We start from the raw sequence: 16954 nt of genomic DNA, 5'->3' as shown, positions 1-16954 counted from the left end.
ACATGACTGTAATCCCAGCTACTCAGGAGGCTGAGGCAGGAGAATTGCTTGAACCCGGAGGCGGAGATTACAGTGAGCTGAGATCACGCCACTGCACTCCAACCTGGGTGACACAGCAAGACTCCCTCTCAAAAAAAAACAACAACAAAAACAAAACAAACAAAACCTCTCTCAGATCGTGTGGCCTCTGCCACTTCCCTGATGTCATTTTCCTCCCCTTCACCCCTCGCTCACTCCTCAGCCCCCCAAACTCTTCATACACTCCTTCCAGCCTCCGGGCCCTTGCTGTGCTGTGCCTGGGCACTCTTCCATAGCTCACCGCCACAGCTCTTTCTTGCTAGGTCTCAGATCCCACTTTACCTCCCCAGACAGCATTCCCCAACCGCCCTGGCTGCGTCACCATCAGCCCCTCTATGCCCTTTGACCCTGTTATATCCCTTGTGACACCTAACACCACCACCACTTGTTCGTTGCGTGTTTCCTTCCTGCCAGCCTGTGAACCCATGCGAACTGGGCTGGCTTTGCCTGAGTCCACACCCAGCATGCTTCCCCATGCCTGTACCCTGGGGGACTTAGGTCCCAGCCTCTGCCCTCCCGGCTCCCCCTCCCCCTGCAGGTACTACCGCATGGCAGCCTTCGGCCACCACGCCTACCGCATGCAGGCGGCTGACGTGCTCTATGACTGCCTGCCCCTGTACCACTCTGCAGGTACTACGGGGCGGCCTGGGTAGGGAACGGTGGGTGAGAGCGGGGGACCCCCCCCTTACCGAGGCCACCCTCTGCAGGAAACATCATCGGCGTGGGACAGTGTCTCATCTATGGGCTGACAGTCGTCCTCCGCAAGAAATTCTCGGCCAGCCGCTTCTGGGACGACTGCATCAAGTACAACTGCACGGTCAGGCCCTGCCCTATTCTGGCTAGACCCCGCCCCTCCCAGCCAGGCCTCACCTCCTCCCAATCAGGCCCCACCACCTCCTGGTGAGGCCCCTCCCCTCCCAGCAAAGCCCCACCTCCTCCTGGTCAGGCCCCGCCCTCTCCCAGCCAGGCCCCGCCCCCGACCAGGCTCTATTCCCTTAACTCCCTTCTGTGCGCCCTCCTGCCCACCTGCTGGCGCAACCTGCTCCCCCGTCTCTGGGGGTGGGGTGGGGAGCGGGTTCTAGGGAATGACTGTCCAGGATGGGGACAGAGAGGGCAAGCAGTGTTTCCTGAGTGCCTGCTCTTGTGTCCAGACCAGGGCTAAACCCTCCACGTGTAAACTCAATGCAATCCTATAACTGCCTGGAGGGTGGACCCATTTTGCAGCTGGGGAAACTGAGGCTTGTAATGTGGCTGGGATTGGGCCCAGGGTGCCTGAGCTCCTTAAGGCAATGCCTTTCCCATGCCTTGTGCCCTGTGGGTCTTCCCTGCTGCTGACTGTAGAAAATTGAGACCCTGGGATGGGAAGGGCGATGAGGCTGGGGCTTCCAGGTGAGGAATGCATGAGGCGGAGGTGGAGGCATCTGCTGTCCCGGAGAGGAGAGTAGGCGGAGGTTAAGAGCAGGAATTCTCCTTTCCCCTCCATGGTGAGAGGAAACCAGGCTGAGGGTTTCAGTGCTGTAACCGGAGGCAGGATACAGGAAATACAGGTGGGAGGTACAGGAAACAGGTATGGAACCCGGAGGGAATAGCAAGGCTGGCCGGGAGGGATTGAATGTGAGGTTGTCCAGGGACTCTGGCAAGTTGGCAGATGCAGATTGGACAGATGGGACCCAGAGAGGTTCAGCCACTTGTCCAGGTCATACAGCTGAGCAGGGGTTGGGGGCTCCGGGCTGAGCATCCTGGGGTATACCACAAGGTCCACAGCTGTGCTTGGCTCCGCTTTTAAGGAGTTTCGGTTCTGGTTGGCGGGCGGGCGGGGGTAGTCTTGGGAAAATTACTAATCTGCATGTTGAAATGCAAAAGTATATTTTTATTTTGTTCATTTATTATCATATTTTTTTTGAGACAGGATCTCACTCTGTCGCCCAGGCTGGAGTGCAGTGGCACCATCATGGCGCACTGCAGCTTCGACCTCCTGGGCTCAAGTGATCCTCCAGCATCGGCCTCCCAAGTAGCTGGGACTACAGGTGCGCACCACCACGCCTGGCTCATTTTTGAATTTTTTTTTTGTAGAGAAGGGATTTCGCCATGTTGCCCAGGCTGGTCTCAAACTCCTGGGTTCAAGCAATCCACCCACCTCAGCCTCCCAAAGTGCTGGGATTACAGGCATAAGCCACTGTACCCAGCCCAAAAGTATCTTTTAAAAAAAATTATAGACAGTAGCAAATACACATAGAAGTGGACAGAAAAGTATAGAGAGTTCTGGTGCACCCCTCAGCTGGACCCAGGGGCCATCAGATACCCTGTCCTGCCCCTCCCCCCGTCCCCACATCCTCCCCTCAGCAATGGTGTAAAGCATCCCTCAGACAGCATCATGTTTCCTGGGTAGCTGTTTCAGTATAACCTTTGAAAGATGAGTATGTGTTTTTTCAAATTAAAGTGAAATTCATATAAATTAGCCGTATTAAAGTGAATAATTTGGCCAGGCACAGTGGCTCACGCCTGTAATCCCTGCACTTTGGGAGGCTGAGGTGGGCAGATCACTTGAGGTCAGGAGTTTGAGACCAGCCTGTCCAACATGGTGAAACCCCATCTCTACTAAAAGTACAGAAATGTAGCCTGGCGTGGTGGTTGGTGCCTGTAATCCCAGCTACTCGGGAGGCTGAGGTGGGAGAATTGCTTGAACCTGGGAGGCAGAGGTTGCAGTGAAACAAGATTGCATCACTGCATTCCAGCCTGGGCACGACAGAGCGAGAAATCCATCTCAAAAAAAAAAAAAAAAAAAAAAAAAAAAAAATTGGCTGGGCATGATGCTGTGTGCCTGTAATCCCAGCTACCTGGAAGGCTGAGGCAGGAGAATCGCTTGAACCTGGGAAGCCGAGGCTGCAGTGAGCTGAGATCGTGCCACTGCACTCCAGCCTGGGTGGCAGAGTGAGATTCCATCTTTAAAAAAAAAAAAAAAGGTCAATAATTTGGTGGCATTTACAATGTACAATCACCATGTCTATCTAGATCCAGAACATTCTCATACTCCCCAAAGGAAATCTCATCCCCAGTTACTCCCCATTCCTCCATCCCCAGCCCCTGGCAACCACTAATCTGCTTCCTGTCTCTACGATTTGCCTGTTCTGGACATTTCAGATCAGTGGAGTCAGACACTGTAGCCTTTTGTGTCTGGTAAGGATTGTTTTTTTTTTTTTTTTTTTTGAGACGGAGTCTCGCTCTGTCGCCCAGGTTGGAGTGCTGTGGCCGGATCTCAGCTCACTGCAAGCTCCGCCTCCCGGGTTCACGCCATTCTCCTGCCTCAGCCTCCCGAGTAGCTGGGACTACAGGCGCCCGCCACGGCGCCCGGCTAGTTTTTTGTATTTTTTTAGTAGAGACGGGGTTTCACCATGCTAGCCAGGATGGTCTCGATCTCCTGACCTTGTGATCCACCCGTCTTGGCCTCCCAAAGTGCTGGGATTACAGGCTTGAGCCACCGCGCCCGGCCGGTAAGGATTGTTTTTAAGTGACAGTGATTTATCAGTGTCATCAGGAATCTGGACAGTGGCTCAATCCTGTTTCACAATGTCAAAAATGTGTTTTTTCTTATTTCCATAATTAAACACACCACCAGCATTATGACTGGTTGATGTGTCTTGTAAGAATTCTTGGCTAAAAACAATGGCTCATGCCTGTAATCCCAGCACTTTGGGGAGCCGAGGTGGGAGGATCACTTGAGCCCAAGAGTTGGAGACCAGCCTGGGCAACATAGCGAGTCCCTCATCTCTACAAAAAAATTGAAAATCTAGCTAGTTGTGGTGGGTTGTGCCTGTCGTCCCAGCTGCTTGGGAGGCTGAGGTGGGAGGATTGCTTGAGCCCAGGAGGTCAAGGCTGCTATGAGCCGTGATTGTGCCAGTGTACTCCAGCCTGGGCGACAGAACAAGCCCCTATCTCAAAAAAAAAAAAAAAGAAAAAAAATATTTCATCTGTAGGTGCCTTTTCTCTTTCTGTCTGTCTCTCTTCCCTCTTGGAGTTTATTACAGAAATTGACATAGTGTCCAGACCAGGGTTGACTCTTAACATTTGGGGCTGGATCATTCCCTGGGGTGGGAGGTGTCCTGTGCATTGTAGCATATATTTAGCAACATACCTGGCCTCCACGCACCGGATGCCAGTAGCCGTCCCTTTCCCCCAAGTCGTGACAATTAAAACAAAATGTGTCTAGATATTGCTAAGGATCCCTGGGGGACAGAATGGTCCCCGCTTGAGAATCACGGGTCTAGATATTTTATCGGCTTCAAACTCAACTTTTTTGGCAAAGATTCCTTATGGGTGGTGCGGTGTCCTCCCACTGGGAAGCCCATCACGTCCGATGGCCTCTCTTTGTCCTTGACATACCATCTTGCATTGGTTACTACTTAGTCTCCGGGCCCTTGGAAGCTCATTCTGTCAGTTTCCTAGAAGTGGAATTTTGTGTCAAATAAGGCACACAGTGTCACACAGGCACACAGTGAACATTGAGAGGCTCTTTAAGAAATAGAGGATGGGAAGTTAGCCAGGCGTGATGGCAGGCGCCTGTAGTCCCAGCTATTTGGGAGGCTGAGGCAGGAGAATCCTGTGAACCCAGGAGATGGAGGTTGCAGTGAGCTGAGATCACGCCACTGCACTCCAGCCTGGGCGACAGAGTGAAACTCCATCTCAAAAAAAACAAAAACAAAAACAAAATCAAACAACCAACCAAACCAAACCAGAGGACAGAATCTCTAAACGTGATGTTTAACAAGGACACAAGGAGAAAACAAGAGCATGCATTTATTTGGATTCAGAAATCATATCTCGTGATTGCAGCATAGGGAAACTGCTTGCTGCTGAGTTATCTGTAAAAGCAGTTGCAGTGCAGCCATTCTCATGGGGGCAGCAAGTTATAATCTAGAAGCTTACTGATTTTTTTTTTTTTTTTTTTTTCTGAGACAGTTTTGCTGCATCTCCCAGGCTGGAATGGAGAGGTGTGATCTCAGCTCACTGCAACCTCCTCCTCCTGGGTTCAAGTGATTCCCCTGCCTCAGTCTCCCGAGTAGCTAGGATTACAGGGGTCCACCACCAAGTCTGGCTAATTTTTTGTATTTTTAGTAGAGACGGGGTTTTGCCATGTTGGCCAGGCTGGTCTCAAACTCCTGACCTCAGGTGATCTGCCTGCCCCAGCCTCCCAAACTGCTGGGATTACAGCCGTGAGCCACAGCACCCGGCTTTTGTTGCTTATTTCTTCCTTACTGTACATGTGCTAACAAAAAAGGGAAGGTGGAGCCCCCATGGTGGAGGCTACCTGCCCAGCCCCAGGTAGCCCTTTCCTTTTTTTTTTTTTTTCTTCTCTTTTTTGAGACGGAATCTCACTCTGTTGCCCAGACCAGAGTGCAGTGGTGTGATCTCAGCTCACTATAACCTCCACCTCCCAGGTTCAAGTGATTCTCCTGCCTCAGGCTCCTGAATAGCTGGGATTCAGGCATGTGCCACCACTCCCAGCTAATTTTGTATTTGTAGTAGAGGCGGGGTTTCACCATGTTGGCCAGGCTGGTCTCGAACTCCTGACCTCAGATGATCCGCCCGCCTTGGCCTCCCAAAGTGCTGGGATTACGGGCGTGAGCCACCGTGCCCAGCCCTCAGTAGCCCTTTTTGTCGGTGTAGCTGCTGGCATCCCCCCTGTGCAAGCTTCCAGCTTCCTTATCTGTGTTTGCAGCCCGATCTTTCAGGCTGCTTTTTGTTAGAAAATAACTGATTTCTTGGGCTGCTTTTTGTTAGAAGGGAAGTTCTACCAAGAACTCTTTTTTTTTTTTTTTTTCATATAAAAAAGAAATAGGCAACGTGGAGTAGCTACCCACCTGCATAATAAGAGATTGGGTTGGGGGCTACCAGAGACTTGTATCCTATGTGGATAGCACACCTGGTCCTCACCGGTTTTTCACTATCTATTTAGATCAGATACAGCCTACCTGCTAGCTTGTCTATAAAAATCCTTGCTTTTTTTTTTTTTTTTTTTCCCCCTGAGGTAGAGTCTCGCTCTTGTCCCCAGGCTGGAGTGCAATGGAGCAATCTTGACTTACTGCGACCTCTGCCTCTTGGATTCAAGAGATTCTCCTGCCTCAACGTCCCGAGTAGCTGGGATTACAGGCACATGCCACCAAGCCTGGCTAAATTTTCTTGTATTTTTGTAGAGATGAGGTATTTTGTAGAGATTGGCCAGGCTGGTCTCAAACTTCTGACCTGAAGTGATCTGCCCACCTCGGCCTCCCAAACTGCTGGGTTTACAGGCGTGAGCCACCGTGCCCAGCCATGTGCCCATTCTTAAACCAGTCATATTAGCTGAGGAGGGGCTGGGCTGATTGGCCAGGTTCTCTCCTGGAGATGGTGTGGACTGCACCACACCTAAGGCAGTGGCCCAAGTCTGTGAATGGAGGGAGAGGACCCTCCCTCTTAGGTCCCCACTGTTGGTCAGCAGCCAGTGATCTCGGGTGCACTGTGTTTCCTCTCTGGGCCTCAGTACCTTCATCTCCAAGCCCAGCTCAGAGGGTGGCGGTGGTGTCTGCTGATCATATTGGTTTAATCATCAGCTATTTAGTCAGTACCTTCTCAGGGGCTCAGCTGGGGGCACAGGGGATGCCTCAGTGACGTTTGAGCTGAGACTGAAGAGTTCAGGCAAATGCATCTGGGGGAAGACTGCTTCAGGCAAAAGGCTAGCATGTGCAAAGTCCCTGAGGAGGCAGAGTGTTCAGCGGAGATGGAGGGAGAGGAGGCAGCAGGGGCGGTAGGGCCAGATCCACTTGGCCACAGGAAGAAATGTGGGTTTCATCCTGTGAGTGAGTGGGAAGCCCAGAGCACATTTGCAGCTGTTATGATCCATGTAGTGGGTAATCCCTGGCATGCAACTGTTTTATTCCGACTCTGGGGCCGGGATGCCTGGCTTCAAATCAGATTCTGCCACTTCCCAGCTCTGTGATCTCGTTCCAGTTCCCTACCATCTGTGAGCCTCGGTTTCTCCATCTGTAAAGTGGGGGGGGGGGGGGGCGGAGGGGCGGGGACAGTCATTCCTAAGCCCACCTGGAGAGGAGAACTCAAAGGCACCGTGGGGCATCTGGCGGATGACCCCAGGAAGCCATTGCGGGGCTGGAGAATGTGTGGCAGGGAGGGAAGATGTCCTGCAGGGGGAGCCCATGAGCAGGTGGCTCCGTGGGCACCTGGGGCTCTGTCTGGATGCAGAGCAGCCTAGTGCGTGCACCTGGGAGTGGTCTGCCCAGGGGTGACGCTCTGGCCAGCCCAGGCTCAGCCAGGGGGCTCTAGGTAACAGTGTAGGCTCCAGGCCGAGAATTGCCCTGCGGGGTGGCAACTCTCCTGCTAGTCCTGCCCTGTGTGCCTGCTGAGGCTCAGACAGGGATGTGTTATCTCCAGGAAGCTGTTCGGCAGAATCAAGGGGCCATGAAGGGGTGCGGGTAGGGAGAGGGGGAAGAAGACACTGACTACATCTGCTTGGATAGAAGTTACCTCCGGCCAGGCACACGTAGCTCACACCTGGAATCTCACACTTTGGGAGGCTGAGGCAGGAGGATTGCTTGAGGCCAGGAGTTCAAGACAAGCCTGGGCAACAGAGCGAGATCCCCCATCTCTACAAAAAAATCTGTAGTCCCAGCTACTCGGGAGGCTAAGGCTGGAGGATCACTTGAACCCAGCAGTTTGAGGCTGCAGTGAGCCCTGATCACGCTACTGCACTCCAGCAGCCTGGACGGCACAGGGAGACCCCAACTTAAAAAAAAAAAAAAAAAAACTGCATCCTAGGTCCTTTGCAAGAGACTAAACGAGTCCTAGGAGTCAATGTGAACCCTAATGGAGTGTGGACGATTCTGCAGCTATCATCATCCTTAGGCTGTTTCGCTCACAGGATTAGCTCCCTGGGTGGGGCGGTCTCGGGGTCTCTCCTCTGATCCGGGCTCCCCACCGCCTGCCGGTCCCATCACCCACTTCCTCACCCCGCCCCCCAGGTGGTTCAGTACATCGGTGAGATTTGCCGCTACCTGCTGAAGCAGCCGGTGCGCGAGGCGGAGAGGCGACACCGCGTGCGCCTGGCAGTGGGGAACGGGCTGCGTCCAGCCATCTGGGAGGAGTTCACGCAGCGCTTCGGCGTGCGCCAGATCGGGGAGTTCTACGGCGCCACCGAGTGCAACTGCAGCATTGCCAACATGGACGGCAAGGTGCGCACCGGCAGGGCCCCGGGGCAGGTCTCAGAGTTCAGGGACGGCCACTGCCTTCTCTTCCTGGGGCCCCTGGGATCCATAAAGCAGCCTGGACTAGCGCAGAAGGTTCCGCTAAGGCGCGCGCAGTACTGGCGTAAGGAGAGTTCCTGGGACTGCCGCTGCACCACCAGAGGATTAATGCACAGCCTGCAGGAAGAATCCTCCAGCCTGCACAGACAGTCATGTGACTGTAATCCTTGAGTCAGGAGAGTTGGAGGATAGGTATGGCTGTGCGCCCTGGCAAGTGCCTCAGCCTTTCTGAGCCTCAGTTTCTGCGTGTGGAGATTAGTTAAGAGAATAGGGCTCTGGATACCTTGCTGTTATTTTTTTTGTTGTTGTCGTTGAGACAGAGTCTCGCTCTGTCGCCCAGGCTGGAGTGCAGCCGTGTGATCATAGCTCACTGTAGCCTTCAGTTTCTGAGCTCGAGCGATCCTCCTGCCTCAGCCTCCCAACTAGCAGCAAACAGATACCTTCATAATTAGCAACTACTTACTCTATTAATCATCTCCATTCTGCACTTGCATGAATCTCCCTCTCCTTTCCCAAGCCCCTCCCATCCAAGGCCAAGAACAGACCATAATAATGATCATAAAGCAAATGTCGGCCGGGCATGGTAGCTCACACCTATAGTCCTAACACTTTGGGAGGTTGAGGCAGGAGGATCACTTGAGGCCAGGAGTTTTGAGACCAGCATAGGCAATGTGGTGAGACTCCCTTCTCTACAAAAAATAAAAAATTAGCCAGGCATGGTAGTGGGTGCCTGTAGTCACTGCTACTAGGGAGGCTGAGGCGGGAGGATCACTTGAGCTCACCAGATTGAGGCTGCAGTGAGCTATGACTGCACCACTGGACTCCAGCCTGGGCAACAGAGTGAGACTCTCTCTCTCTAAAAAGGAAAAAAATAAGAAAGAAAGCAGCAAGTGCCATGGGGGCTGGGTCCCCAATGCCAAGAACAATGCTCCTTCCTCACTGTGCTTGGTGTTGGATGGCCAGCCCCCAGGGCACTTTTGCTCATGTAGCTCAGATTCCTGCATGGGAAACACACCAGGCCGGGCATGGTGGCTCAGGTCTGTAATCCCAGCACCTTGGGAGGCCGAGGCGGGCAGATCACTTGAGGTCACGAGTTTGAGACCAGTCTGGCCAACATGGCAAAACCCCATCTCTACTAAAAATACAAAAAAAAAAAAAAAAATTAGCTGGGCTCAGTGGCATGCACCCATAATCTCAAGACTCAGGAGGCTGAGGCATGAGAACCACTTGAACCTGGAAGGCAGAGGTTACAGTGAGCAAATTTGCACCACTGCATTCCAGCCTAGGCGACAGAGCGAGACTCTTGTCAAAAAAAAAAAAAAAAAAAAAAAAAAAGGGAAAGGCAGAAACACAGCAGACAGGGTGTAGTGGCTCAAACATGTTGGATGAGCATTTGCGTTCATAGAACCATGCCAAGCAGGGTGGCGGGCAGCAGGGGAAGCTCTGCAGTATCTCATGTAGCTGTAGGGCCCACACTGAGGCATCCAATTCCTGCCAGCATGGACGGTTTTGTGGCCCAGGAAGTGGGTGCCAGTGGCAGGTCTTCTCTTGACTGAATGCAGGCTGGGAAAGTGGGAGGAGGGGCCCTGAGTTGGAGGCGGCACTTACTACCCTGCTTTTGCAGATCAGCCGAGGTCACAGAGCTTAGAGTGACACTGGAGGTGCTAGTTCCAAGCCCCGGGGCAAGGCAGGCAAAGTGTTAGTGAGAAGGCCCCCGCGTATCCCTGGCTCCTTCCAACTCGGTTTACCCCATCCCAGGTCGGCTCCTGTGGTTTCAACAGCCGCATCCTGCCCCACGTGTACCCCATCCGGCTGGTGAAGGTCAATGAGGACACGATGGAGCTGCTGCGGGATGCCCAGGGCCTCTGCATCCCCTGCCAGGCCGGTGAGCAGGGCCCCCAGGTGGTCCCCCCAGGAGCTCGGGTCCCCACGCGCTGCCTGCCTAGCGCAGCCTGAGCGTGGCCTCCTCCCTAGGGGAGCCTGGCCTCCTCGTGGGCCAGATCAACCAACAGGACCCGCTGCGCCGCTTCGACGGGTATGTCAGCGAGAGCGCCACCAGCAAGAAGATCGCCCACAGCGTCTTCAGCAAGGGCGACAGCGCCTACCTCTCAGGTGCGCAGCCTGCTAGGCCCCGGTGACTGGCTGTGCGGATAGGGATCCGCCACCCATCTGCCCCCTTTCTCCTCTGCCAGGTGACGTGCTAGTGATGGACGAGCTGGGCTACATGTACTTCCGGGACCGTAGTGGGGATACCTTCCGCTGGCGAGGGGAAAATGTCTCCACCACCGAGGTGGAGGGCGTGCTGAGCCGCCTGCTGGGCCAGACAGACGTGGCCGTCTATGGGGTGGCTGTTCCAGGCAAGCTGGGGTTGCAGGGGGTGGTCCTGAGGCAAGGTTCCAAGGGAGCTCAGCCAAAAGGGGCTTGGAGGTACAGGTGCCCTTGGGCAGTGCACAACCTGGATGACTGCTCATGGCAGCCCAGGAGGAAGCACTGGATCTGGAGCCAGTTCACCTGGGGGATGCTGAGCCTCAGTTTTGTCATCCAGAAAATGGGATCATGAAAGCCCACCTGTCTCAGGGCTTCAACAAGCCAAGCAGGAGCTCCATAAAATGTGTGCTGCTTCCATAAATGTCAGCCCAGGCGGGGATTGACTGGAAATTAGAGACCAGGGGCTACTGCTTGACAGTGTATCTGGTCCTGTTGTTGGGGAGGATGAGGGGTTTGGTGTCCTCAGCTGAGCGTCTGCCTCCAGGAGTGGAGGGTAAGGCAGGGATGGCAGCCATCGCAGACCCCCACAGCCTGCTGGACCCCAACGCGATATACCAGGAACTGCAGAAAGTGCTGGCACCCTATGCCCGGCCCATCTTCCTGCGCCTCCTGCCCCAGGTGGACACCACAGGTGCGAGTCTCCCCAACCCCAACCTCTCTCTTCATCCATCAGCACGTCTGTTGATTCGTGTCTTGGTCCATCTCCTGTTGCTCTAAAAGAATATCTAGCTGGGTGCGGTGGCTCACACCTGTAATCCCAGCACTTTGGGAGGCCGAGGCGGGTGGCTCACCTGAGGTCAGGAGTTCGAGACCAGCCTGGCCAACATGGTGAAACTGTCTCTCTACTAAACATACAAAAAAAATTAGCTGGGTGTGGTGGTTCGTGTCTGTAATCCCAGCTACTTGAGAAACTGAGGCGGGAGAGTTGCTTGTACCGGGAGGCAGAGGTTGCAGTGGGCCGAGATGGCGCCACTGTACTCCAGCCTGGGTGACAGAGTAAGACACTGTCTCAAAGAAAAGAATAATAATAAATAATTTCAACATGATTTTTGGTGTGGACAAACAAGTCGTATCCAAACCATTTACTTATTCATCCTAGTTCAGGACACTGTCCTGGGACTGACACAAAGGTTCATAGCCAGCTAGCGCTGTGGGCTCACGCAGGTCCTTTCTGCTGTTTTATTTTAGTAGTTACTTATTTCCATTCCTCACTTCCACTGCCACTAAGCATTCTGAACTAGTCAGTGTATCTTTCCTTTTTTTTTTTTTTTTTTTTTTGAGATGGAGTCTCTCTCTATCACCCGGGCTGGAGTGTAGTGGCACAATCTCGGCTCACTGCAACCTCACTTCAGCCTCCTGGGTTCAAGTGATTCTCCCGCCTCAGCCTCCCAAGTAGCTGGAACTACAGGCACATGCCATGACACCTGGCTAATTAAAAAAAAAAAAAAAAAAAAAATTGTTGGCCAGGTGCGGTGGCTCACGCCTGTAATCCCAACACTTTGAGAGGCTGAGGTGGGAGGATCACTTGAGGTCAGGAGTTCGAGACCAGCCTGGCCAACACAGTGAAACCCTGTCTCTGTTAAAATTACAAAAATTAGGCAGGCATGGTGGCACGCTCCTGTAATCCCAGCTACTTGGGATGCTGAGGCAGGAGAATTGCTTGAACCTGGGAGGTGGAGGTTGCAGTAGGCCAAGATCATGCCATTGCACTCAAGCCTAGGTGACAGAGCAAGACTATGTCTCAAAAAAAGAAAAAAAAAAAAAAAGAAGAAGAAAGAAAAATTGTTTTTGTAGAGACAGGGTCTGTGTTGCCCAGGCTGGTCTCAAACTCCTGGGCACAAGTGACCCTCTTGCCTTGGCCTCCCAAAGCATTGAGATTATAGGCATGAGCCATTATTGTGCCCAGCCCCAATAAAACTTTATTTACAAAAACAGGTGGAGGGCCAAATTTGGCCCACAGGATGTAAGCTGCTAAACTCTGATCCGTTGTGTAATAGACACAGCCCTGCCTGTCATGTGGGGAATGGACACATGACCAGGCAGGGTGCACAGTTTCTTGCTCTGGTGAGGAGTGGTCAGGGAGGCCTCCCTGGAGGAGGGGGCATGAAGCCAGGATCTGACAGACAAGGGGGAATCAGGCAGGCAAAATGGGGAAGAACATTCCTGCCCAGGGGACAGCCTGTGGGGAGGCCCAGAGGTGCAGAAGAGGGCGTTGATTTGAGGCCTCCCAGAAGCCCCCTGCTCAGCCCTTATCTGTCCCCCATCCCCACTATAGGCACCTTCAAGATCCAGAAGACGAGGCTGCAGCGAGAGGGCTTTGACCCGCGCCAGACCTCGGACCAGCTGTTCTTCCTGGACCTGAAGCAGGGCCACTACCTGCCCTTAAACGAGGTGGTCTACACTCGCATCTGCTCGGGCGCCTTCTCCCTCTGAAGCTGTTTCCCTACTGGCCAGAAACTTCGGGCCTGGTGGGAAAGGCTGGCTTGAGCCAGACAGCCCTGCCTCGGGGTGGCCACCTCCTACACACCCACCTGGCCAAGCTGTACCTGGCAGGGCCCATCCTAGACTGAGAAACTGGAACCTCAGAGGAACCCATGCCTTTCTGCTGCCTTGGTGCCCCTGTGTCTGTCTCCCCTCCCTGCTTTTCGGCCTCTGTCTCCTTCCATCCCTGTCCCTATCTGGTCTTAACTCTTCCCTCTTTTTCTTCCCGCCTCCCTCCTTTTTTTTTTTTTTTGAGACAGAGTCTTGCTCTGCTGCCCGGGTTACAGCGCAGTGGTGGGATCTCGGCTCACTGCAACCTCTGCCTCTGGGTTCAAGTGATCCTCCCACCTCAGCCTCCTGAGAGCTGGGATTACGGGCACCCACCACCACATCTAGCTAATTTTTATATTTTTAGTAGAGACGGGGTTTCACCATGTTGGTCAGGCTGGTCTTGAACTCCTGACCTCAGGTGATCTGCTGGCTTCAGCCTCCCAGAGTGCTGGGATTACAGGCGTGAGCCACCGGGCCCAGCCTTTCCTTTTTCCTCTCTTCTGCCGAGAGTGGAACACGCATGTCCTGGGAGCTGCGTCTTGTGCAGGGCCCAGCTGCTCTCTGGGGCTGCATGAATCATCTCCCCTGGGCCCTGGACTCAGACTGGGGCCTCCCCACCTCCCTCTCGGCTGTGCCTTACAGAGCCCTGGTCCAGGCCTCCTGCGGCTGTTGGGTTCCAGATGCTGCAGCTCCACGTGACTTCCCAGCAGGCCCTCCACCCTCCCTGCTGAATGGAGGAGCTGGGGGTCCCCCAGGCCAACTGGAAACATCTCCCAGGCTAGGCCAATTGCCTTTTGCACTTCCCTGTTCCTCTCACATTTCCCCAGCCCCACCTTCCCCTCCTGATGCCCTGAAAGCTTCCGGAATTGACTGTGACTGCTTGGATGTCGCCACTGTCAGCCCCTGCCTTGATGTCCCCATTTAGCCATCTCCATGGAGCTCCTGCTGGAGGTCCCTGAACCCTGCACTGCGTGGCTGCTCAACTGGCTGCTTCCTGTCCTGGGAGGAGGCCTCCTGGGTATCCTCATCTGCTGTGGCTACCGGAGGATCCCACAGGAGAGGCAGCAGAGGGGTCAGTGGAGGTCTCCTGCCAGGGACTGGCCTCTCAAGCCTCAGGGGTTCTAGCCTGTTAAATATCTCCCACCTTATGGTGGCCCCTCCAATGTCCCCACTGATGGCTCTGACACTGTGTTGGTGGCGATGTTCCAGACAATCCCACCAGGATGGCCCAGACATCCCTACTGGCCTCGCTAGTGGCTCATCTCGGACACCCATGCCAGCCTTTCTGGGGCCGGCCACCCAGGCCGCCTGTCCATCTGTCCTCCCTCCAGCAGCACCCCCTGGCCCCTGGAGTGGTGGGGCCATGGAAGAGACACCATGGCGTCTCATGCGAACTTTCCTGGGCACTGTGGTTTTATTTCCTAATTGATTTAAGAAATAAACCTGAAGACCATCTGGTGCCTGCTGGGAGCCCATTCATTGAGTGTCCCCACGTGGCACAGAACTCTTGCTGAGTTTCAGAAGGCAGGACTTGGCCAGCCGGGCATAGTGGCTCATGCCTGTAATCCCAGCACTTTGAGAGGCTAAGGTGGGTGAATCACTTGAGCCCAGGAGTTCAAGACCAGCCAACATGGTGAAACCCTGTCTCTACTAAAAATACAAAAAAAAAAAAAAAAAAAAAAATTAGCTGGGCTTGGTGGCTCACACCTGTCATCCCAGCTACTCGGGAGGCTGAGGCAGGAGAATCGCTGGAACCCAGGAGGCAGAGGTTGCAGTGCACTCTAGCCTGGGTGGCAGAGCGAGACTCTGGTTCAAAATAGAAAAAGAGAGAGAGGGAAGGAGGGAAAGAGGGAGGGAGGAAAGAAATACAAAAAGTAGTCAGGCATGGTGGTATGGGAGAAAGGGAGAAAGGAAGGGAGAGAGGGAAGAAGGAAGGAAATACAAAAGATAGCCAGGTGTGGTGGTGCGCACCTGTAATCCCAGCAACCCCGGAGGCTGAGGCAGGAGAATTACTTGAGCCCAGGAGGTGGAGGTTGCAGTGAGCCGAGATGGTGCCACCGCACTCCATCCTTGGTGACAGAGCGAGACTTTGTCTCAAAAAAAAAAAAAAAAAAGGCAGCGGGACCTCGTACCATGCGGCCCCCTCTGCAAGACCGAAGGGACCTTGGGGCAGGGGCACTCGGCTTGGCCGTCTCACTGGCCTGCCGAGGGGGAGGCACCTTCCTGCAGGGTCTGGGCCTCACAGGCCTGCGCTGGCCTCTGTGGTTGCAGGGGAGGGATGGCCAACCTGCCTGTGAGTTCCTGCAGGTGTTGCAGGATGGCTCCGATCACGGTGTGTCCTGGCACCTGTGGCTGCCCTGGGAGTGTCCTTCCGTGTACAGGCCGGCTGCTGTGAGAGCTCTGGGTGAAAGTCGCTAAGCCTGGTGGGGTGGCCATCTGAGCTGGGATTCGAACCCAGGACTCCAAGCTCAGGAGTCTATATAGTATTCCTCCCAATCCCTGGGGGATATGTTCCAAGACCCCAAATTGATGCCTGAAACTGACCATAATACTGAGCCCTAAATAGGTTTTGTTTCTTTTCTTTTCTTCTTTCTTTCCTTTCCTTCTCTTTTTCTTTCCCTTCCTCCCTCCCTCCTTTCCTTCATCCTTCCCTCCCTTTCTAATTTTAATTTAATTACTTTATTTATTTTTGAGACAGAGTCCTGCTGTCTCCCAGGCTGGAGTGCGGTGGCACGATCTCCACTCACTGCAAGCTCCGCCTCCTGGGTTCACGCCATTCTCCTGTCTCAGCCTCCCAAGTAGCTGGGACTACAGGCGCCCGGGTAATTTTTTGTATTTTTAGTAGAGACAGGGTTTCACCGTGTTAGCCAAGATGAGTCTCGATCTCCTGACCTCGTGATCCGCCCGCCTCGGCCTCCCAAAGTGCTGGAATTACAGGCGTCAGCCACCGCGCCCGGCCTTATTTTTAAGACATGGTATTCTGTTGCCCAGACCGGAGTACAGTGGCATGATCATGGCTCACTGCAGCCTTGACCTCCCACACTCAAGCAATCATCCATCAGCCTCCTGCGCGGCTGAAACTACAGATGCGCACCATCACGCCCAGCTCATTTTTTGATTTGTCTGCAAAGATGAGGTCCCACTGTATTGCCCAGACTGGTCTATAACTCCTGGGCTCAAGCCATCCTCCTGCCTTGGCCTCCCAAAGTGCTGGGATAACAGGTGTGAGTCACCGTGCCCAATTTATACTGGTTTTTGGATCTCATAACCAGGAGGCTACTAAGTGACAAATGAGTGGGCGTGGCGGGATTGGTGTCTCCAGCATGGATCTGCTGGACAAAGGGGTGATTCATGACCCTGGGCGCGACAGAGAGGGACGGAGCAAAGCAGTCCAAGATTTCATCATGCTCCTCAGAACAGCACGCAATTTAAAACTTATGAATTGCTTATTTCTGGAATTTTCCATGTAATATGTTTGAACTGTGGAAACCTCAGAAAGAAACTTTGACTAAGCGGGGACTACTGTACTCTCAACTGACTCTCACCTCTGCTGTCCCCCTCCTGTGTCATAATGTTGGCCTCCTGTTTGTTGTCTCTATCTCGGGACAGGAGGTGACAGAGCTTTTGCTGGGAGAGGGCACTGAGTGGGTGACCCTTGCGTGCAGGTGAGCAAGTGAATTCTTTTTTTTTTTTTTTTTTTTGAGATGGAGTCTCACTCTGTCACCTAGGCTGGAGTGCAGTGGTGCAATCTGACTCACTGCAGCCTCCGCCTCCCAGGTTCAAGC

At 53.7% G+C, this 16954-nt stretch overlaps 1 protein-coding gene across 6 annotated transcripts in view; it reads left to right on the top strand.

Moving 5' to 3' along the window:
- The window catches only part of SLC27A1 (solute carrier family 27 member 1), a 28648-nt gene extending 14024 nt beyond the window's left edge, over positions 1 to 14624 (top strand). For 5 of the 6 annotated variants that reach the window (XM_037992210.2, XM_037992211.2, XM_037992208.2 and 2 more), the window contains exons 6-13: positions 617 to 708; positions 786 to 895; positions 8088 to 8297; positions 10128 to 10254; positions 10344 to 10481; positions 10562 to 10726; positions 11122 to 11268; positions 12913 to 13328. In XM_037992210.2, the coding sequence (XP_037848138.1) occupies positions 617 to 708; positions 786 to 895; positions 8088 to 8297; positions 10128 to 10254; positions 10344 to 10481; positions 10562 to 10726; positions 11122 to 11268; positions 12913 to 13070 (1147 nt within the window). In that variant the 3' untranslated portion in view covers positions 13071 to 13328. Of the gene's footprint in view, positions 1 to 616; positions 709 to 785; positions 896 to 8087; positions 8298 to 10127; positions 10255 to 10343; positions 10482 to 10561; positions 10727 to 11121; positions 11269 to 12912 lie in introns of all 6 variants that reach the window. The other variant, XM_073016813.1, reaches the window with a different exon arrangement.
- Positions 14625 to 16954: the final 2330 nt, after the last annotated feature.

Source organism: Chlorocebus sabaeus, chromosome 6, assembly GCF_047675955.1.
Source record: "Chlorocebus sabaeus isolate Y175 chromosome 6, mChlSab1.0.hap1, whole genome shotgun sequence".
Lineage (NCBI taxonomy): Eukaryota > Metazoa > Chordata > Mammalia > Primates > Cercopithecidae > Chlorocebus > Chlorocebus sabaeus.
This window is presented reverse-complemented; position numbering and strand designations above follow the sequence as displayed.